Below are 24849 nucleotides of genomic sequence, written 5' to 3' on the forward strand. Positions count from 1 at the left end.
ATTTCTGTACCATTAGAAACCTGGCAATTTCTTTTTTTTTTTCAAAATGCTTTTTGGTTCAATTTTGCTAAATAATCCAAATACAATTCTACATTTTAAAGTTATGTTGATCATGCAGTTTTCTTTTATAATGTAAAAAGCTTTATATGCTTGTATTTCATAGTTTTTAATAATATCCTAAACATTGCAAAGCACAAACACACTGTCATTATGCCTTTCTACACTAAAATGCTCACACTAAGAACTGAATGATAAATGCACCGATAGCAGGAAACAATAGCTTACATCATGCAACATCAAACCACAACCAATATGGTTGTCAAAACACAAAGCATTTGTTTCCTGGGCAGTCAGCGGTCCAAACTAAATCAAGCTGGCTTCACTCCATCATTTGACACATTGCAACACAAATCCAAGGTGTGGCATCCCAGAGCTAGCATTGCAATTCAACATTTATTCTAAACATATTGGCTACTGGGTAAACAGTACTGTCTTTTCTTTGTTGTGTTATGTAAGTCTGACGGCTGGGGCCTAGAAGTATTGTGTTTGCCCCCTGAACTCTCCATTTACTAGCACATATTTTATTATAAATGAAGGATGACTCATGGGAAAGAAAATGTACAAAATATATATATTTTTATATATAGCAGCTGTTTGTCTTAGTAAAACATTGCAAGTGAATGGAGTAAAAAAATTATTTTCCTTTTCTTTTCTTTTTTTTTTTTATAAAAGTGTTTTACCCAAAAAATCTGCGATAATGCATCAACCTTCATGGTCAAGTCAAATCACCTTTATTTATATAGCACTTTTTACAGTGCTGATCACAGATCACAGTGCTGTACAGCAGCTTCACAGTGTTAAACAGGAAAATAATGCAATAGAATTTGATTCGGCTGTACAGCTGCTCTGGAGAAAACGGTGATGTCATCCAGCTCATTTCAATTATCATATAGTGACAATGCGGGCAGATCAGTAATTTGGTTGAAAATTTAATTTAATGTTTAGTTGAAAATTGAAGTGTCCCCCAATGTGATTTCACCAAGAAGAACATGCACCTGGAACAACACCAACCAATCTGATCAGAGGCATAGGTTTACAGTTAATGTCAAGTTTCGGCTTACAAAAAGGATTAGGGGCTTCTCCACCATTCTTATTCATCTGTCATTTCCCTCTGATTTCAGGGATAGGTTATGGGTAGGGTTAGGGTTAGGGTTAGGGTTAGGGTTAGGGGTAGGGATTCGGACTTTGTTTTTGGACAGGAATGTTGTTCCAGGATCAACAAAATGCATTGTATCAAACCTGTATTACTTTCTTCCATGGAACGCAAAAGGAGCTCCAAACCACTTTTATTATTCGAAAAGCAGCTAGGATCATAAGTTTAAGTAGATTGTAGAAACCATTGTCACCAGGGACTACTTCAACTTATGATACTTTTGAGAAACACAGCCCTGGTTTGTATATGAGGGTAAATAATGTCAAATATGGGTTACATTTTATTTCAATAGTCCACTTAAGACATTCTACTTTAGACATGTCAACGTTTTCCTTTATTTATATAGTGCTTTATACAATACAGATTGTTTAAAAAGCAACTTTACAGTGATAACAGGATATATTAAATTATGCAAACAGTTAATTTCAGCTGTACAGCAGCTCTAAGAGAAAATAGTGCCATTGTTCAGCCTAAGTCAGTTGATTCAGTTCCGTTGTAAAGATCATCAATTATTAAATTAGTTAAATTCATATATAAAGCAGTTCTGTAGAAAAACAGTGATGTCGTCGTACAGATCAGTTCAGTTCTCATAGTGTCAGTGCAGTCTAATCAATACTATTAAATATTAAGTGAATTCTACTTTGCAACTACATGCCAAATAACTCTCATTAATTTGTAGCTTCATGTCAACTAACGCTTAGATTATTAGTAGACTGTTAGGTTATGGTTATGGTTAGGGTTAGTAGAATAAGTTGACATGTACTTGCAAAGTTACTTATAGTCAGTAGAATGTCTGTTGGATGGACCATCAAAATAATATTAGACAGAGAATCTACTAATACTCTAATGACTCTAATCTATTACTTATAGTTAGTAAAATGTCTAATATGGACTATCAAAATACAGTTTTACCCAAAAATTTGCCATTTCTGTTTATTCGAATTAATCCTAAGGAATTTTAGGAGAAACAGATTTTTAAAGTCCCCCTGTAGTCAATAATTGTATCACTTAAAGCATCTTTGATTACCAAAATGACATATTTAACCCTTAAATGCATGACTGTTTCACCAAACATTCTTACATACTCGGGTCTTTAGCAACCCGGATCTATATCTAACACTATACCTGTCGTGATAATATAAAAAACTGCTGATATTCGAGCAACTATTACAGAAGAATAAAATAAAACATATTTCGTTACCCGTTGGAGCTTGGAAGGGTTCAGTTTGAGCAGATGTTTTATACCATCACCACTGCCCTCATCAGAACTCATTTCCCAGTACATTCTGCATCTGGATCATATTCGCCATCTCACGCATATTCTCAAAACTCATTTTCAACGTCTTGAAAATAAATATTTTGATCACTGACAGCTTCCTTCACCAGATCTATTATCAAGTGACAGTGACAGTAATATTTGAATGTGTTCAGTTCTTGGTCTACAGTAAATGCGGAGCCATTTCAAGTTTTGAAAATTATTGTTTTGTTTTCTGTTTGAGGTAAGTATGAGTGAAACGTCACTTCATCATTGTGTATCAGACATTGCCATCTTGTGGAATAAAGGTGAATTGCACTTAATTCGTCATTATAGATTCATTTATTACTGTGCAGAAAAAAAAAAGTACAATCGTACAAACCTCGGGTCATTAGCGACCCTTTACAATTTTGACAAAAAACTAGTGGAAAAACAGGCATTCAATTATAATTGTATAATTTTTTTCTTGTTATATTGTTTGAAATGGATTGATTAAGAAATACAAAGAAGGTTGGTGTCTAACTTTAAAAAATGAATGAGGAGGAGGGTAGTGAATGACGTCTTGGGTCACTAAAGACCCGAAGTATGCATTTAAGGGTTAAACGTCTTTAAATAGCTTGAATGTAACTCTACACCCTTGCTTTATGTAGTATACACAGATTCATGAATATGGAAATTATCCCAGCCTCAACTCACTCACACCAGCTCAGAGATCCACTCGGTTGGGTCAACTTTACTTTAGTAAACGCTGCACAATGGTATTACTCTTTACAACGTCGGACACATAACGGTAAATAATATGATTAGCGTTTTTATTGACTTCTTTATTAAACAGCTAATAATGTGTTGCCAGTGTTACACAAACCATGTTCCCGTTTGCCTTCTCAGTCTGCCTTCAGTATCAGTCAGTCTCCTTAGAACTGATTGAACATCATAGAACGTCAGTGGAGAAAGGCATATAGTTCATCATAACATCATAATATACATCATATACTGTACATAATCAACCCGCTATATTGCTAAATACATGGTTTTTCATATCAACAGAAAAATATACCGGGATAAACTGGCTTCTCTTGAGACTCCCCAGCTTCAGAGCATAGTAAATGATATGCTACAGCCCACACGCCCATGATTGGTTACAAGGTAGTTTGTGACGTCAGAAACACCAGCGATTTCAAACTGCGTTTTTTGAGACTGTCTTTGGTTCACTGCAGTTTTGAGGAGAAAATACCCAGCAATGGTGTTGACTTATGACTTTGCACATAGCATGTCTTAAAGCATATTAAAACACCACAGAGACATATAAACAATGTTAAAAAATTTGATTTTAAATATCTGAGTCTTAATTTCTGTCAACAATTGTCTCATTTGCATCAATTTTTTTTAATACTAAGGAATTTAAGAACACATTTGAGACAAAGCTGTTACTTAAATTAAGAGGAACTTCATTATTCTCTTGAGCAATAACATTTTCCTCTGGGGAGAACATGCATAATGTGTTCTAGAGAGAGAATAGTGTGCAAGATATCAGCATTTCATATGGCCCCTCTCTGCTATTGTATCTAATCTTCATTGAGCCAATTAGATGCCCAGTGGGGCGTCTGGCCACTTGATTGAACCAGATGGTACTCCACATGTCCCTTTGGGTAATGTCCCATTAACACGGACATGCATCGGACATGAAACGCACCATATGTTGGAGATAGTGATGAGGAGGAGGAGGGGAGAGGATAACTGGCACGTGCGTGGCACGCGTCCAGGAGGTGGGGGTGCGTGGGGTGAAAGGTCAGGACTTGTTTACCTGGTGTCAGTCGTTCGGGGTGGGCTGTCTCTGGAGATTCTGAGGGTGAAGGATTGCCATTCTTAGCTTAGCAGATGTCCTGTCATTCCAGCAAACCACTCAATTAGATCTAATTGTGTATTCATCACCATCTGTAATGCATACGATGGGGCGCTGTAGGAGGTATGTTGGTCAGATTAAGTGGTTTTGACAAGTATATTTGTTAATTTATTTGGTCTATGATCATTTTATTGTCCAAATAAATAATATTTTATTTTTAAATTGAACGGTAAAGCCTGACATATGAAATAATAGTCATATAAATATTTAGACAAAATTTTAAAAATGTTTTCATGTTTTTGTTTTTTTAAATATCATACATACATTATTCTTTTATGGCTCATATAGTATGATATAAAGTAGGAGAATATGGAGGGAAATAAATCTCAGTTTTATTCAAAGGACCAAACTGAGCAGAAATATGCAATTTGATGCTATTTATATGGCCAAAAAGTAATTCTGATGGCTTGCAATGTAAATCAATGAGATTGACAGCAGACTACTGTAATCTAGTAAACCTAAATTACTTCAGTCCAGCAAGTGTTCATATTGAAATATTCCCAAGAATGTAAAAATTATTCTTTTATTATCTACAATTATCTACAAATCTTTAAAGATTTTACTGCAAAAACATATGTGTATCACGACCTGAAGAGGACATTTTTAGAATTATATTAACATTTTACTTTTATTTATTAAAACAATATCAATTAGAGGCCAGAAGGCATTGATCATGTTGATAATGTAGAGGTTTTAGAAATGTACGTGTTAAATTTGATACAGTAGGCTTTATAGTATTAAGAAATTAAACAGTTTGAACATAGATGACAAAGTTTTTATGCTACTTGTGTCACCAAAATACGAAAAGCAATGCACTTTTTTAACAAATGTCTCAAACATTTTGACCAATCAGCCATTGATTGGACAAACAGACATTCATGCCACAAACTGAAACCAGTGCTTTTTGCACAGTGTTTACACTTTTCAGGAAAACAGTTGGACACGTACCTTACTTAATGACCGTGGTCTCTGTTTATTAAAGGTATAGTTCACCTAAAATGAAAACTCTCTAATCATTTACTCACACTCATGACATCCCTGATATATATGACTTTCTTTCTTCAGAACAGAAATTTAGGCTTTTAAAAAGAAAGAAAAAACTCAGTGTGAGTGCTCTACGCTTACCTGTTCTCTCTACAGGGTTCTGCACTGTTGGAGGATGCTACGGACACATCCCCTGCTCCTGAGAACGGGACAGGAACCACAGACGATCTACCCCTTCCTCCTCCTCCACCTCCCCCACCCACCAGCAACTTCATACCGACTCCACCTCCTCCTCCACCTCTTCCATCGGATCTGCCCCCTCCTCCCCCACCACCCACCACCAGACCAGCCCCTCCCCAGCGTCGCATGTCTTCCTCCTCAGGCAGTGAGTACTGACACCACTCATCCAGAACTTCCCAGTCTTTTATCTATCTAGGAAATGAATGGTGATATGAAGGGTTTAAAGGGGTCATGCATTAACATCACTAATTTTTTATTGTATATTTCACACCAAGTAACAATATACTGTCAATGTGAAAGCACAACACAAGCCAGTCATTCTGGTTACACTCTGTTTTCAGTGCCTTTGAATTAAACAGTCCTTAAGGCCATAACACACCAAGCCAAAGTCGGTGAAAGGGTCCGCTCTGATTGGCTGTTCAACTTAGTGAACCAGTGCACGAGAGCAAGCAAGCAAGGAAAATGTGATGCTAAGACTGTACACACAGACGGCTCTTTTAATTTGACATCTTCACTTATCTGAGCATTTCAATATGCAAATATTTTCATAACAGCATTGAATAAAGATAGTAAAACCAACTCATCAACATATATTCAAAATTTTAAGCAAGTTCTGCTTTTTTATGGTTTGTATATCCACAGTCCTAATTCTGGTTTCTCTTTTTCAATGACAAAGATAGACTGTACTATATATGTACTATATGCTATACTGCCTGTATAGAGAGTTCCTCTCACACAAGCACAGAACACACGTACTAGTAGTCTTTGCGATATATTTAATCTCAACTTTTTTGTGCAGGCAATGTGATACGACAACACAGTCAGCTTTCGCTGCCACTGGTTCTTTGATGTCGGTTTGGTGTGTCACAGGCTTTACAATTTACCCAGCTGTTTTAGTTATGGTACCTTTAAAGGGCGTTCATACTAACAGCAATGTGCAATGACGAAGTGATTGAAACCCATTTATTTTCAGTTAGCGAATTGAGGCAATATGAATGACAGCTACCATTGACAATGCAACACAGTTGACCACGGCTCAGATTTATGCAAATGAAGTTGCATATTGAGCATCAATGCAATGCAGTCACTACTAATGGGAGTGTAGACAGTGATTTGTCGCCTGATACAGCTGGATACAGTGATGGAGAGGGAACACCTACTAGCCTAACAGCAGTGAAATTTCTCTATCTACTTTATGAATTTAACGATTGACAATGCAAACACCCCTTAAGACTTGTATGTAAAGGCCTTAAGTTATATTTGGATGACCTCTTTGCCTGTGAAAAAAAAGTAGCAATGCTTACTTAGGGGTTATGCGTTTGACCCTTTCACTCACTTGACCCTTTGTTTGTAGTTTGACCCCTTTAATCTTCTCCTGTCCCTAGAGGGTAGAGTATTAGTGTCAGAAATTGATGACAAACACATCCATGCTATGCCACAGCATTGACAGATTGTACACAATGAGTTAATACATTATACTTTTGTGTTTCGAAACTTGTTATTTACAAGTACGGTCACCACTGTTTAATTTTCATGCATGTAAGCCTTCAAAAGCCCTCAAAAGTGTGCAAATTAATGCAAAAAATGTCTAGAAACAGCTGAAGATCTAAAACAGTAGACTCAGGAACAAGACTCCCAGGATGGCCTTCAAGTATTGTGCGAAAACCAGAATGTACTTTTAATCTTAAATGAATATTTCTGGCTAGAAACAAGTATAGGGCTATTGGCAGCATCTTTTGCATGATGTCGATTACCACAGTAAATAGTTTTGTATATTTTTATATATCTCAAACTCTCTCAATATGCATGACTCAAGTTTTGTCTGTGTGATGATGTTGTAGAGTGTTCCGAATGAACATATTTTTTTAAGTTAGGTGAATTTCTACTGATATCCTATGCTCAGGGAATAGGAAACAATGAACACTACGTAGGGACCCTGTCAATCGGAACATACAGTTGGTGATTTGAGAAATTTCCTGTGAAAGTGCAGCAGGGCAAATATCTACAGTACATTGATTTTAAGTACTTTAGACAAAGTAATTCATCCAAACCCTTTAGATCAGACAAGTGAAGTAAATAACACTGGTTATCTCTTCATCATGGCATCTGTTAGTGGGTGGGATATATTAGGCAGCAAGTGAACATTTTGTCCTCAAAGTTGATGTGTTAGAAGGATTTGAGTTTGACGAGGGCCAAATTGTGAAGCCCAGATGACTGGGTCAAATCTCCAAAACGGCAGCTCTTGTGGGGTGTTCCCGGTCTGCAGTGGTCAGTATCTATCAAAAGTGGTCCAAGGAAGGAACAGTGGTGAATCGGCGACAGGGTCATGGGCGGCCAAGGCTCATTGATGCACAAAGGGAACAAATTCTGACCCGTGTGGTCAAAAGGTGTGGAAGAAGGTGTCCTGGTCTGATGAATCTGGTTTTCTTTAACATCACGTGGATGGCTGGGTGCTTCGCTTATCTGGGGTACACATGGCACCAGGATGCACTATTGGAAGAAGGCAAGCTGGCGGAAGCAGTGTGATGCTTTGGGCAATGTGTCCTGCCATCCATGTGGATGTTACTTTGACACGTACCACCTACCTAAGCTTTGTTGCAGACCATGTACACCCTTTCATGGAAACGGTATTCCCTTGTGGCTGTGGCCTCTTTCAGCAGGATAATGCGCCCAAACACAAAGCAAAAATGGTTCAGGAATGGTTTGAAGTGCACAACGAGTTTGAGGTGTTGACTTGACTCCAAATTCCCCAGATCTCAATCCAATCGAGGATCTGTGGGATGTGCTGAACAAACAAGTCCGATCCATGAAAGCCAAACATTAAAATAAGTATTTGTGGTAATCAACAGTATGTCACAGATGCTGTTGGCAGATTGTAAGCTGTTTTTAACAGAAAATGAAATTTAACATGACTAGTGTGAGCGCATAGGTGTCAAACCTCAATTTACGTATTTGTGTTTGCTTGGATCTTCAGCCATGGGTGAATGCGCAACCAATCTAACATCCAATTTAAAATATTCATGCTGTTTAGTCTGCAATCCTAAACCGTTTATTTAAACCAGATGTTGTGGATATCAGTAGACATGTCCATGTTCAGTCCAACTCTCAATATCACCAAGTGCTCTCCAAGAGCACAAGATGGAAGACTTAGAAACGGCCACAAGGTAAATCTTACAAAGTTCTAGCCTGTTAACATGAGATCTGGCGGCCTGCTCATTCCAAAGTCTATTTACGAATTAATGTGCATGGGCTATTGTTACTTTGAAATCGGGTTTAGTGTTCTACCATTTACTTAATTGTTCTTCCTCCAAGGGATGCTTGACATGTCTTCAGGACAGAACAATATCCGTGATGTGTTGTACAATTCAGTGTTATGTCAGGGAAATTTAGCACTTTATACACACTCGCTGGCCATGGAATTACACTCTCCATTTGCATCTGTGGTGGCCTGTGAAAGAGAAAACAAAAGCGGTGAATACACAGACAGAAAACCCAACACCGGACACCGGATTTTCTTCTTCTGTTGCAAAGAATTTGGGTTTTAAGGTACTCAATCATGAAATAATGAATCTCTTAATTCTTCCATCATATCTATGACAGCCATGCAGGATGATAAAGACAGATCCAGTTAGTGCTGTGTGCTAAGCAAAGTATCACTCTTATTATTGCTTATACATTTGAACAAACAAAGTGAGTGACTCATTCTGCACAGATTTGATAAATTCATACAACTGGATGAAGAGAGGTGCAATTTTCACCTGCCAGATAATAAAATGGGTAAAATGCTTGCTTGCTTGCTTGCTTACTTGCTAGCAACCACCCAGGGTACCCTTGCAACTTATTAGCAATTCCATGCTATAGTCATTCAGAAAACCATCGAAACCACCTAGCAATGCTCTAGCGATCACCCAGAACACCTGAGCAGCCACCAGAGCACCCTAGCAGCCTCCTAGAATACTCTATGTGTATAGAATATAATGTGTGCATACTAAAAGACCCCAGAACACCTTAGCAACCGCATAACAAATGCCTAGCAACCAAACAAACAGCCTGATGGCAAGTTTTACAGGAGCAAACATTTTAGACAAAATCTAGTTTAATTGCCCTGTTCTATTTTTCACTGGTTTTGGAATTTAATACATGTTTTCAATCAAATATTTTCAGAACATATATAGATCACAATGAACATAATTAATTGATTAGTTTTCTGCCATTTGAATTCAAATAAACATGAAAAAGGTACAACTACCTTGTTGTATTAAGTGAAGAGGCAAACAGGTTATCAAAATAATATTGTGTTTCATTATGTTTGGTTTTTTGTTTGTTTTTTATTTTTCATCTCTATTTTTACTTACTGTATTTGTCATCTCATCATCCTCTGTCTGTCTTCGCCACACCTGTCTTACTGAATACCTGTCTGCTGGGATCTGTCTCTCTCTCTCTCTCTCTCTCTCTCTCTCTCTCTCTCTCTCTCTCTGGCTGTCTGTTTTGCATGGACACTTTCCTGCCTTCCGGCTTTCTTTCTATATTATTCTCTTCTCATGACGCAATCGCACTAAAAAAGGAGATCTTTCCTCTACGCTTCTGCCTCCCTCTGTCAACCCTGCTCCAGAAACACTCCGTCAGAGGAAGAGTAAGTACCCCCCCCCCCCCAACCTCATTATGTGTATGTGTGTGTGTGTGTGTGTGTGTGTGTGTGTGTGTGTGTGTGTGTGTGTTGGTATTTATATGTCTCATACTTTACTTCAATTCTTCTAATTTCCCTTCATTGAGAGCATTAAGTGTGTTGTTTTTTTGGCTACTGGAACACAAGCTGAGGTAAAACTATAATTTTCAATATTACCATAAACATTCGAGTCTCTACAGATAGCCAAAGAAACCACAGCACCCAGAGTGAGTTTTCTGTGATTCCAGTTGCGATCAGCCCACAGAATTCCCAGATGCTCCAGGGACTCTGGCACATCAGCTGTGATTGTTAATACAGCTTTAGCTAAATTGATTGATGAAATTGTGCGGGGAGGGCGAGGTTGTTTTGTGGCTCAAAACGCTCTATCACAGAAACAATGAAGTCAACATGAAATGGCATTCACAACCTATTTTACTGAAATAAAGAGTGAAACAGGATAGTCAATTATAAATGATTGTAAAAAGTGGGTGTGTCATATCAAAATGAAACAAGGTGATTGGTTGACAACTCAGAGGTCTTGATGACATCAAGATAAGTAGATAAGTAAAGTTGTTTCAGACTCAGAGCAAGTTGTTATATTTTGATGAAAGATTATGAAGATTAATATTTTGGGGTTGGGGGGGGACTGATTAATTATGTACAATAAATTCAGGTTAAGTAAATATGATTTTTTATTTCATGTTGACTTGTCAGCATAAAAAACAAATCTGGAATAAAAATCTATTTATCAATTTCAAAATTACAATTTTGATTTAAAGTATTGAATTTACGAGCAATTCATCTATTAAAGTGCTGTCCTTTGACATTGGTCAGCAGAGTCATACTGTAGTGAATGAGTATAAAGGTGTGTAAACAGTGGGCGGCCTTATTGACTTAGCCCTGCCGTCAACGCAACGCCTTCAACCTACGTCACATCATTCCCCTCTATGAACAGCTATTGTGAACATCTTGATCCTCTTTTTTCTGCTCATATTCAGGCACAAGTTCTTCTGTTTGCCTTTGTTTAAGTTATATTAAAGTGATATTTAGCTACAGGTCATAAATGAAGATTTGGAAAGTCAAGGTTGAAGGTAACGTATAGTGTGTTTGTAATAAGCTATATGATGATTTATTTTAACTATAGCTAATGCTGGGCAAAATAGCCAAAAATATTATCAATTATATTTTGATATTTCAAGCTCTTTGATGATTTTCTTTCTTTGTTTATTTACTCTGAAATTACTAAAGTGATGTTTTGTTCAATCAGAGGAACCATTATTTCAACCAAACAGCCATTGTTGCCAAGTAAATGGTCAGTGTTAACTAAGTAAATGCTGTCATTTAGTATTGTTGTCTTGTTTCAAGTATAAATATATCTAAAAATTCTTAAATCAAGATGCATTTACTAGAGAAGTGAAATTAATTACATTAGATATTTTTTCTTATTTTCTGGAAAATAAAATGAAATTGTTTTTGGTTAAAACAAGCAAATATATCTGCCAACGGTGTAAGAAAAATAATGTTTCTGATTGGAATCATTATTTTTCTAATCCATTGAGATAATTTAGTTTGTTTCAAGCAAAAACTCAGTTCATTTAGATTTTTCCCCCAGGAATCAAGAAAAAATATGTAATTTAGATTTTCTTGATTTAAGAATTTTTAGATAAAATTTTTAGATAAAACTTTTAGAAAAAAGACAGAAATACCAAGTAAGAAAAGTATTTTTTGTAGTGTGGTTTTACCTGTGGTGATCTAAGTAGAGCTCTTGTTAAATTTAAATAAGAATAGAGTTCTAACTCAGTAATATTATTTAAATTTCACCCATTAACACTTTTTGGTTGATGAAAGTTTTACAGATATTGTTAAATATCTATAAATTTACATCTGTGTCCCATCTCAAGCTACTCTACTCTCTCAAATCTGTCATGTTTCCATGAAACAAAATATTTAATTTATATATATATATATAAACTCATCATTGACCGGGCTCAATCCGAGGGACGGGATAAACGGTTGTCTTTTAAATTCCCTCTGCACGCAATAGGATAGCGCCATGAACGCCACAACCAACCAGAGCAAAGAAGAAGGTGAAGCCGAGCTAACGTTAGTTGATAGACTTTTGCCGTATCCGGTAGGCAAAACTTTGAACATATCTCCTTTTCTTAAGAATGACTTCAGTGACGTTCTTTGTTCTTTTCTCAAAGAAAAGCTTAACTCCAAGTCTTCCAGAGTCGCGGCCAAAGCCGATTCAAAAGACAGCTGTTAGTCAGCTTCTTTGTTCAAGAGTAGCACGCAGAACCTCTGCAACTCTGCCGTGACGTGCCGTCATTATGTTAAGCCCGCCCACCGACTCTACACACGCTGTGATTGGCCTGACCAGAGTTTGGTTTTTCCAGCTCTCAGGTCTACCGAGAGTTGCTAGACTAATCTCGCGGCAAAATAAATGTTCTGCCGATAGGGTGTGTCTAGATTTCTAGGCTAGGACACTAGAGTTCATTGATGTAAGTGAGGATGGCAAAATAGCAAAATAAAGTAAACTGTGAAACCCAAAAATCCTTCATACAGTGGACTACCAGTAAAATGTATACAAATTTGGGACCAAAATTATTCAGACACTTTGACCTGACCATGTTTTGCTTAAGTGTTATTTCTTGAATTGCTAATGTGACCTTTTACACCACAGACTGAACAAAATTAAGCGTTGCTTGGTGATTGGTTGATCTAAATTGGTATTATCTAATTGTGTACTTAAATTTAACAGCTGACAGCTGATTGGTTGGTTGTAATCCATTACCTATCTTTCTATCAAAGTTATCTGACATTATTAAGATGAAATTGTTCTGACACAGTTTAACTCTGAGTTCTTGCCATATTTTATTACCATTTTCTAAACTATAGGGAATAAACTGATAATGTGAGAAAATGTTGAAGGTGTTGAATACTAATAAACAGTAGTTTGAAAAATATTTTTATAAAATATATACACACATATATTTTATATATTTCTAATACAGAATATACTATATACTAATAAACATAAAATTGCAACACGTTGCAGTCTTCATTATATAAAGACTGCAACATGTTGACATTTAATTTTTTGTCCCAAATGCAGAAGTAAGATTTTAGGCTTTTCAGAATTAAATTGATTTATTGAATATAATCAATGATGTTTCTTAACTAATTTCTTCAGAACCCAGATTTTACATTGGACATAATTTGGCAAGCCCCTTGTATTTGTAATCTGGGCTATATTTTCTTATGTCGTTTTGATAATGTTTTTTTGAGGTAAGGGCATAGCCTATTTGTTCCAAAATACTGTAGAGTTTGCACAAACATCCCTTCAAAAGTTCATAAGCATATCATTTTGTTGTTGTATCCATGCAAGATGACACGGTAAGTCGTATTTTATAATTGTAATAATTTTTTTTAAATTTACTGGCTGGTCTTGTTTGCTGGTTTTGAAGTTTTTTTTTTTGCACTTTAAGATAATCAGGACGGGAGACCATAGACCAGTTTTAACCAGCTAAGACAGCTAAGGGGACATTTTAGGCTGGTTTAAGTTGTTTATTTTTCATCAGGCAATGGTAATTTGTATGGTCATTGTATGGTCATTTGTAGACATTTGTAGGTGGATTTATCGGGATCTTATGAAAGGACATCAGCAGAAAGCATCTCTTTCAGCTCTATTATTCACAGTTTATGTGTCGCTCAGCGTGATGTGTGAGACTCTATCCAGTTAATCCACTCAGCTGCTGAGCAAGAGTTAGAGAGTTATAGCGAGAGGGTGGCTGATCGGAGGAAGGAAGTGTGAGTAAGGAGGAGGGTAAGTGAGAGTGAAGAGAGGACGTAGGGTCAGTGAGTGAACTTCAAATCCAGCTCCAATTTGGCAGCCGTCTCTTGTCAGAGTTGATTACCGCTGATCCGTTCAGACTTCCCCCAACTGTGATGAGCCGCACCGGCAGTAAGCGAACGCAGAGTTTTTTGTTCTTGAGGGAGGAGAGGAGAGTTTGAATCAGGAGTGTTGTATATCTGACTGGTTCTCTCGGTCTGAGAAGACTTTTTCATAACCACAGCTATGACAAAACAATAGCACGTCTGTTACGAGGCACTCTGGAGATTTAAATCAAAAACAACAGGTGATGTACATTTATTTGATTATTTCTTTAATATTGTTCATTTATTTCGGTTTATACATTTAAGAAGTTGAAAAATGATGTTTAGAGTTGGAGTAGTGCAGATACCTCAGTGGTCTTCAGTTAGGCTATCCTTTTTAAATACAGATTTTGGTTGTTTTATTTATTTATTTATTTATTGACATTATATTTTAGATTTTTTTCCCCTGATTAGATTAGATTCATGCTCTATTTATACCTGTAGCTGTCAGCATTCATTTATTTATTCTGTAATACTTTAGTTCTTACCTGGTGGATTAAACATATTGATTAAAGTCTTTTTTCTCACTTTTTTATCATTTACATATAACAAGGATACAATCATGTTAACATTAAAATGTGTAGATTGTTTAGAGATTGTTATTAGACACTGTGTACAACAACCTTTTGTTTCCTGGCACTGCAATGTATTATGGGACTAAAATTTAAAGAGCAGAGGCCACTTTTGGTCAAGTAGATTATGCTATATAACAATATTACATTTAATAAGTACCATATTTTCATTCAAGTCTCATAAAATCCCATTGGTCCTCATTTACCAGCCACTATCGTTCTTTCAGCCAAATTCACCAAATTGCTGCAAATAATGATGGTAATTAGAATTATTATTGTAACATTTGTGAATTTTCATTCACTATTTTCTACACAGCAGTGGGTCAAGGCATTTGAATATGTCATGTACGTTTTAAATCATTTTGATGGTTGAAACTTCAACAAAGGCCTGAACGTTTTCCTTTTTTGAGCTTTACTTTTGGTCCTTTCTTTTTTATACTTTATTCAGTGAGTGGTTTATCTTAATTAGTAACTGTTTCGTACTTGCACAGTTACTGGGTGCTTTAGACATTTGTTTAGATGTCTGGGGTTTTAAATTAAATATTTAGGGGAGAAGCTTGTCCGGTGTGTCTCTCTTTCTCTTCGCACATCCATCCATCCTGGCTCAGTTTCCCTTTGTCTTTATCTCAGGCAATAAATCCTTCAACATGATGTCCCCCACTGGAGATAATTCTGAGCTTCTGGCCGAAATTAAAGCTGGGAAGAGTCTGAAGCCGACACCTCAAAGCAAAGGCTACACGACTGTATTCTCTAACAGCGGCCCAGCGGAGAACAACGTAGGTCACGCTCCCTTTCTTTTTTAATTTGACTAAATTTACAAATTTTACATTTAGTTGCGCTATTTATATTCTTAATAGCGATTCTCAGAAATGAAAAGTATTTTATTTTATTATATGAGTTACAGCTGTTGTCTACTTGTAACTTGTGATCTTTAATTTGGGTGTCACTGCCATTGTTTGGCTTGAGATGTAAAAAGATATTGTTTGAATTAGAAATACTGATGATTATCGATAGAAACAAAAGCCAAATCAGATATGCCACATAGATACCAATGGACAGGATGGACATGGAGTGATATTTCTTTGAATACATGAGAAAAGAATTCTGTATTAAATAAGAATAGAAAAACTTACCAGTTATTATAATGGAGATAGATACATTAAAAATTGATCATTATTCCCAAAAAACTGCTTGGGTCACAAAAAGTAATACAATCCAGAACAAAATTACAGTTACAGTGTATAAAATCGTAGTTTGGAGCATTATAAGTGTGCAGGTCAGCAATCGGGCACCAAATCTATTGTCCAGGATAATTCAGCCAGTTCAGTGAGAGGCTTTTGTAACTCAGTTATTGGTGCTGTGACACAATAGCACAATTTATTAAAGTTACATAATTGAGGAAATTACAGCAGGGCTGGCGCCACAAGGGGGCAAAAGGGGGCATTGCCCCTCAGATCAGATCTGTCCCCCCTCCCCGTCCAGAGACGCTGCAAAAGCACGGATACAAAATCATATATCACAACTATTCTCTGTTTTTAGTCACATAATGTAATTTTAGGTTTCAGATATTTAAATACACATTTAAATCAAGTACTATAAAAACACATTTAAAGTTTGTTGGATACAAATTCCAAACACTGATGGAAGCTGCAATAATACTACGTTCAATTATAATTTGACAAATTTTTTTATTCATATAAGATACACATTGTGCAGGAAACTATAAAGTTTACTCAGTTCTTCTCCCAGTTCTCCTTACTTTTATGTATTTCAGGAGAAATGGTTGAATTTACATGATGTAAATCTGACAGATGCGATTCTCTGAATTGTGGTGCAAACTAACATGGTGGCGCCAATTGCGCGTTATAGATCAACTAACATGATCATTATAAAGGTGTTTAAACGACAAAACACATTCACTTCCACATATTTGATCATCGCATTATATCATAAAGTTCATGATATAATTAACAAATTTGTGAATATTTTGAATAAATAAAAGAAGAAAAAAAACAGAATAAAAGTCATACAGTAGCTGCACGACACATCAGCATGGAATTAAAACATTTTTAAATAATGTTCTAAAAAACTCATGTTGCAGGGGCTCAGCTACAGTATAGATCCCCTAGAATATATGATATAGATTATTTATCCTCCTACTCTACATTGAACATCAAATAGCAAACACCAAAAAAAAAATTATTGTACAAAATTAAACACAAATTACATTTATTAATTTTAACAAGAACTGTATAGACAGCCAAAAATTAATTGCACATACAGTAATCGGCACAAATCTTGTTTAACCTCATTGCAAGTGAACCCGATTCTTTTTAGGAAGAGAGTTGTTTACTGATCCTTGGATGCTACGAAGAACTATTGAAGAGTCTTTATTTTTAAGAGTGTGTTTTTGTTTTGTTTTTTTTATTCAAATCAGCTGTCACTATTTCTATATTGTCTTCTGGAACATTAAATTCTGATTGATTATTTTGAATTCCAGGAGGAACATCCATCATCGCCGCCAGAGCCTCTGCCAAAACCTCAGCCCAATGACACCCAATCTGCAAAGCTAGAATCTCCACCACCTATGTGTCCACCCACGCCACCCACTCCCACGACCAGCAGTGGCTCACCCCAGAACCTGTCCACTTCACAGAGCACTGAGCAGCTTGCAGCCACCGTCAATGGAAATACTGCTGTTGGCCAGAGCAAATCCAGTGTGGTGGACGTTGAGAGTCTGGTGCCCACACATGACGAGCAGGGCAGAGCCATCCCAGAGTGGAAGAGACAGGTGATGGTGAGGAAACTACAAGTGAAGATGCAGGAGGAGGAAGAGAACAAGAAAAAGGTGAGTGATGAAACAGTTGTGTGTTTTAAACATAAGCTGAGGCAGTGCATCTCTAATCCAGCCACAATTTAAACTTTTAGACACTTTAACAAAAGCTTTCAAATCCCAGCTTCATAACATACTTAAAGACCCCACAGAATCAAAATCGGAGTGTTGTGGCTTTGAATCCATGAGTTTAAGGTCTTCTTTGCTAGTACATTCCTAATAGCTGACAAAACATGCATGTACAAAAATGACAGTCTTTCTTCTGGCAAAACAGACCAAAACGATCCAATATATTTCCTATCCCAAACATGAATTGATTACAAAGGAAGTAGCTGGTATTTATTCATTCTGAAACTGTCTTCATTCTTTTATCAATGGTACAAGCTGGTGGGTTGGGATGTTTTGTAATCTAAATGCTATTTGCTATTTTTTTTAAACGCGATAAGCTCCTCAATAGTGCCAGAGAAAAAAAACTGCATGTCAAGGCATTTCATGGGGTCCTTAAGCATGTTAAATAATCACCATGTTCAGAATAGCATACTAGTATACTACTGTTTTTGCAGTACATGGATATTGTGCTCAGTATGCAAATTGTCTTTATACATAGAATTCACCTCACTTGACCTTCTATTTTAACTATCTTAAAAATCATATAAAATATTTTTTTAATTACTTGAGCTTCGAAAAGTTGACATGTTAAGATAGTATATCTTTTAAAATACAAAGTAACCATTTTAATTTCCAAGATGATTCCTGGATGCCACTCACATGTAACATGATGAGGTAATGTGACAACATTGTAGCATGCTGCTGTTAATAGTAGGCAGTATACAGTGAACTAAGTAACACTAAGTAACAAGCTAGTATTCACTTCTGAACACTTGAATATTTATAACAAAAAAGACTAACAATTTATCATTTACAATTAATAAATGGAAAAGAGTGCATTTTCTCAGCTTATGAGATCAGTGCTATCCTCCTGTAGTTTTAGTAGTTCGAGCTATAGTATCCTCTCATAAAATTTTAAGAAGGCTTGTGATTTAGAATGTAAATTCTAACTATGACATTAAGGTTTGAGCTACAGTATCTACATGGAGGATAGCTGGGCAGTGAGTGTCTGCATGGAGATTATTGAGTATACACTCTTTTTGACAACCATATCCAACAATTTGAAAAAGATCTACTCATTATTAAAAAAAATTGTGGTCATTTACTTCTCCATTAATGAGTTTATGATCTCTGGGTAACCATAGCAGTGTTGTGTGAATGAGCAAACATTTGTGCAGCTTTTATTATTTAATAAATGTGGCCATTTATGGGTTAGCAGGAATTGTCAGTATATAAATCCTAGAAATGTGTTGTTAATAGATGCAATGATTGAGAATTAAGGTAATGATACACAGGGCAACTTTTTGAGCAATGTTGCCGAGCAATGTTGCTTGGGCACTTTCCCATTCAGAATGGGCAACAAATTTCTACCTGGATACTTTAGACTGGTCATGGGCCCTGTGTCTCACCTGGTTGCCCATTGACGGCAAAGTTGCCCCGTGTATCATCACCTTTAGTGTTGGGATGAGATATTACTTGGTGAATCAATAATTTTGTGTGGGTATTATATTTATATATATTTTTTTCCAGGGAACATTACTTTACATGACAGCATGCATCAGTCAGCTAGGCTAGATTACTCATACTAGCCTTAGATGGAGTTATCGAATTGCTTTTACAGGCTACTTTTGTTCCTACATATTTATTTATTTATGATTTATTTAATTATTGTCAATACATCAATGTGTCCCTCTGGCATGTACTTGATTGCAAAGTCAAATAGCTGGTAAAACATGTATGTTAGAGTTGGCTCTGATTTGTAAAGCTTAAAGTGTAAAGAGTTTTATATTACCGATCAGACATGGTTTTCAGCCTATGGTTAAGACAGACTTTTAAAATAATACTCAATCTTTAGTTTTGGTCTGGTTGTCATAGTGAATGTCGTGCAGCATGACATTTGGTTGGCTTTTCCTATACTCTGTGTTGAGTGATGCAGTGTTTAATTTGGGGCTGTTGTGACTATCCCAAGACAAGCCTAAGTGTGTTTGACATTTACTAAGGAAGTATTAGTTTAATGTGGCTTACTGGCGATAGTGCACGACAGCTCTAAGTTTTTACATGGGGATTCAGTGGTGTGATGCAAAGCCCCTTCACACTGCAATTGGCACTTACAGCATGAAGTGCAGTTGGTCATCTTGCTCATTCTGCTCATTAAGATTTTATTTTTATCTTATACTTTCAAACATCTTGTTAACGCTCTGAAAGTTTCTCAATAGTGGAAATTGGTCAAGTTCCCTGGAAACACATGCTAAATATAATTTACAGATAAAATAATGAAACTTCTGGGTCATTTTCAAATTAATGTCTATATGGACAACATCTATGGCAGGCTGTGGAATTACAGGCAATACATTTAGACTTATATGAAAAACATGTACTGTAAGAACACTTAAAGTGTACAACACATGTACAACACTTACATTACTCTAAAAACCCTTACAATGGAAGTCTAGCAGAAAAGGGGCCAGCAAGTTTTGAACATTCCACGTGTTCTTATGAGACTGGTGTGATAGAATTGCTTACCAACCCTGTCTGTACAAAGTTGTAACTAATCTTTTAATTCATGTCATGACCAGCTAAAAGTAAACCCAGTTTGATGGTATTGGCTCAAGAATACCAGGAAGTGACATAACACATATATCAGCTTTATGTGAAAACAAAATTATTTACATGGAACTGAGTTATGTACACTCCATCCACAAATATTATGTTGGTAACTCATAACTTCGCCTTGAAAAGTAGTCTCACAAGGACAGTTTAGGCAACTTTATGGCTCAAGGAATTCAAGTGCTTTTACAAAATCCACTGGCCCACTTACCTACTAGACTTCCGCAGTAAGTTTTACTTTATAGTCCCTGTTCTTCTTTTTCTTTTTTTTAAACTGAGGATTGCATTGAAATTATTGTTTGTAGTATTCAATTGCATGTCACTGATTGTATCCATAGCCAATCATTTGAAAGTAACCCAGATTATTAATTTAATGTAATTAATAGATTCTAACCAAAACCCTAAACAATACATTTAAAGACAGATACGCTGTCTTGTTTTTTTTTTTTTTTTTGCCTGAATCTTCTTTTGCAAGTCAACTCAGTGAAAACAAGGTAGTATCATCGCACCACTAAATTCATGTAAAGTTTGAAACGTTTGGGGTGAAGAGACTGTAAAAGCGTGTATGTAACGCATCGGATCCACAAGCTGAAGGGCACCCCCTCCTCTGTTTTGTTCCTTTCTATATCCTCCTCTGAACCTACTTTAGTTTGCTCCCAGTGGATACTATCAAGCCCAAGACTGGCGTTATTCTCATGTGCACAATGCCATTCTGGGTCCATTTGGAGAACTAATGACAGAGGATGACATTATCCGCATTGAGAAGCAGATTGAGAACCTCCAGGTCATGCACAAAGTGACAGAGGTGGAGAAAGATCTGGAACAGCTGGAGCAAGAGTTGAAGCAACTCTTACCTGTGTCTGCAGCTTTGAACCAAGACCACTTCTCTGTCAACCCCAAACAGGTTCATGGGCAAGCAGAAGACTTGCCTGCCTGGTGCAGCAAGATCTCCACACTGCTCAAAAGCATGGCCATCTTGCTCGCCACTTTGGGTGGAAAGGAGGTCGATATTCTGGAAATGATCACTCAAGGATATACGTACGAAGGTCTGAAGAGTGGAAAGGGCCAGACAGAGATCTCAAACACAGTGGCCTCCGGAAACATTGGCCGATCACAATCATTCTCCACTCGAGAGGAGGTGGAGAAGGAGATTAAGCAGTGTGGTGTGTCTGTGAAGAACCTGAAAGCCAATTATGAAATTCATAGCCAATCAAAGTATGAGGATGACAAAATTAACCGCATATACAAACGTACAAGGTCTTTGCCGGCAGTTAGTGAATGTAGCTACCCATCAGAGCCCATCTTGGAGGATGAGCTGCTGTTCTCTCTCAGTGAGAGCAACTCACAAGTCGGAGATCCGTCACCAATAGAGCAAGATCCAAATTTACCATTGGTGAATGAGGAACCTATAACACAGTCCCATGCAACTTTGATGTACACTGGGTCTGAAAGAACAGGACCATCTGACTCAGGACATCAGGACCACCCTGACATCTCTACAAATTCACTAACCTCAGAGCAGCTCACCCGCAGTCTAGAGGTGCAGACAGACCTGAGCTACGTCCAGGAGTGCATCGAGATGCGAAAGGAGAGGATTGTGTTTCTGTTCCTGGAACACTGGAGAAAGTATACAATGACTGAATCCTACAAGTGCTCAGGAAGAGGGAAGACACTAAGTGTTGAAGAGAATGACTGTCATTCCCTGTATTATCAGAACCTAACTAAGCCAGATGGTACCATACATACGGAGGATGACCAACTCCTGTATTTCATGAAACAGAGACAGGTTGTGGGAAATCTTCTTGGCCACTGGAGGACCATTATGAGCCAGGTGCCCACGCGACAAATCCGGAGACTCAGTCGAGCTCAGATGATCTACTGGCCGGAGCACTTCCTTCCTCACATCAACGGGTCACCTGTTCAATATGAGAGTCTAACCCTTGACCTTTTCATGCTTGGCTACTTTCAGCTTCTTGAGATGAACATGTCCCGCACTGAGCGGAAGTTCCGCCACTTGCTTTGCTATGAAATGTTTGACAGACTTGGCAGTCACCCATGGGAAGTGATCCGCCAGTTCCATCGAGAGGTAATGGAGAGTATTGAGATAGGTAAACGTGATTGGTCAGATGGATTTGAAGATATCAAGGTGAAGTATTTTGGTGACTCTGTGGAGGGTGGTGGGCTGCTGGAAACTGCTGAGCTCATTCTCCCTCCAGAGGTTCTGCAGGCATCCGCAAGCATATCACAAGGGGCTCCAGCTGATGCCAGTCTCTCAAGAATTTCACCACCAGACGTTCCCTTTGAACACCCAGGGCCAACTTCAGATGACTGTGCAATGGCAACCCAACAGGGCTCAGCAGAGAACATTACAAATGATACAGCAATACAGAAGAGTCGTACTGAAGTTCAACTACCACATGATGGCATTGCAGCACAAGATGCGCCACATTCAGAAAACACAGAAACGCAAGTAACCGTAACAGCTGAAAGCCCCCAGATGGAAGCCCCACACACTGTGAACGAACAGGGCCCAGCAAATACCAAAGAGGAGCCCAATGAGGACTCCATCAAGCTTATTTATGAACTTAAAGAGTTTAGCAATGAGGAAATTATTAGATATATTGATCGAAGCTTTGCCTTCTGGAAAGAGAAGGAAGCTGAGATGTTTGATATCTGACTTAGTCAAATTAAGTTAGGTCAAATTATTTGATGAAACAATTATCAGGAGACAGAATAAATGCTTGTGTTAAGCAGATCAGCAAACAGTTTGGTCAGAGAGGCAGCTTATTGTCAAAAGACACAATCAAATGTTGAGCTTAACTGAATTTAAGCAGCCTGCCCCGTGATCATTTGTCATCAGACTTCTTACAACCAACTGTAAGCTGTGGAGTAAAATGTAAGTTTTTACCCTTAAAACTCAATATTGACATGTTTTGTAAAACGCTGTCATGCAGATAAAACAATGAATACATAGAAATATAATAGAAAACATAGCACCTCATCTCACAGGGTGAAATGAAGGAGAGATCAGTCTTTTTTAGCAGAACGTCAACTTTTCAGTGAGTATAAGATATAAACAATAAAATACTGCACACACACTTTAAGTGTGCTAGTTCATTTTAACAGTGATATCCATCGGTTGAAAGTGCTTTAAATCATCAATTGTTATATGTACTTCAGTAAATAATCGGCTCACACTTTGAAGCACAAAAATACATTTTCTTGAAATTAAAATGTAAGATTATTCTGACAATTTTTTAAACATCATTTTGATTATTGATGGAATTCTTTCTGATTAATTCATTAAAAAAAGCCATTTGAATTTTGTAACTTTGAACTATTGTTTGGTATTTGTATGACTTACAATTGAGTGTCTCAGAAGTTATCACAAAAGTCTGTTGACATAAATTACAGTTACAATTATGTTTTACATCATCTGTTTTAAATGTTTTTTTTTTTTTTGCATGTTGCGTAATTATTTGGAACATATCAGAATCATTTTTTAGGATAAGAGTGAATGTGTTCCCTCTTTTCTTAGTGTTCTTTTGAGGTAAGAACACACAGCTCTTAATCAAGAACATAATCAATGATTTTATTTATTCTACCATGATGCATTTGTGTATGAGAATTCTTGATCTTTTTGTTTATCTTTTAGTTCGATTGTCTTTTGTTAGCAGTTGTGTTTGACAATGTTGTTTTAAGAGGTTTTAAAAAGCAGATGGATTTCTACTTAAGTTAACTGCAAAGGTTTTTATTGCCATTGATATTCATAATTTTTTTTACACCTGATATTGACCTTTAAAATTATTCAGCCGTTAAAGTTATGTTCCATCTAGCCATGTTTGAAGTGTCATTTTGATGGTTTGTTCATTTTTTGAGAAATATACACAAATAAATCAATCTAAAGTTTTTGATTTCATACATAAGTCGAGATCATTTTATTTGTTATTTCCTGTTACAACATTAATAAAATGATTGATCACTTTTTTTACTCAATGACTTAAATTTACCATTTAATGTTTGCTTAGTACAATCATTTATTGCTCTACAAATTATGAACTCTTGTTAGATTCCATAGACTTACTTAGTTAAAAGAGTTAAATAAGAATTAGAGAGTTATCTATGGCATCTCAGCTATTTTTGGAGTCAAGCTCAAGCTGTGTTCTAGAGGGCATTTAGCAGCCATTTTCTTAAGAAGGCAGGACTGTAGGAAGTATATAAAGTATATAATAAGATACTAAATATGTTAAAACTCTGTTATGTAGTATATGTGCTGTATATTTTAAGTTAAAAGTAAAATGTTTTAGGTGATTATATCATAGACACTCAAATACTTTAATCTCACAGAGACACGTTTCAGGTCATATTTCCATACCCAAAATCAAAAGAAATATTACATCTTGATTAAAGAAAATTAAGCTTATTTTTATACCCTAATTTTGCCTGAGAATTAGATACGCACACAAAAACAAAATCAAAATCATCTGGACACATACCATAATGACAGTTTTGGGGGAAAATAATGTAACAAT

At 36.7% G+C, this 24849-nt stretch overlaps 2 protein-coding genes across 4 annotated transcripts in view; both read left to right on the forward strand.

Annotated features, from left to right (window-relative positions):
• The window catches only part of espn (espin), a gene marked incomplete at its 5' end in the record, with an annotated part of 92845 nt that overhangs the window by 63213 nt on the left and 4783 nt on the right, over positions 1–24849 (forward strand). For 2 of the 3 annotated variants that reach the window (XM_079827623.1, XM_079827625.1), the window contains 4 exons: positions 5512–5740; positions 10160–10228; positions 15400–15545; positions 17270–17617. In XM_079827623.1, coding sequence (XP_079683749.1) covers positions 5512–5740; positions 10160–10228; positions 15400–15545; positions 17270–17617 — 792 coding nt within the window. The remainder of the gene's footprint in view (positions 1–5511; positions 5741–10159; positions 10229–15399; positions 15546–17269; positions 17618–24849) is intronic. The other variant, XM_079827624.1, reaches the window with a different exon arrangement.
• Positions 18694–24305, forward strand: LOC307132337 (espin-like protein; the record flags this gene model as incomplete). Its single annotated transcript, XM_079826580.1, has 2 exons — positions 18694–18711; positions 20967–24305. The coding sequence occupies 2 exons, from the start codon at positions 18694–18696 to the stop codon at positions 22992–22994; spliced, it is 2046 nt and encodes a 681-aa protein (XP_079682706.1). The 3' UTR covers positions 22995–24305.

Source organism: Gobio gobio (genome assembly GCF_949357685.1).
Source record: "Gobio gobio genome assembly, chromosome: 10".
Classification (NCBI taxonomy): domain Eukaryota; kingdom Metazoa; phylum Chordata; class Actinopteri; order Cypriniformes; family Gobionidae; genus Gobio; species Gobio gobio.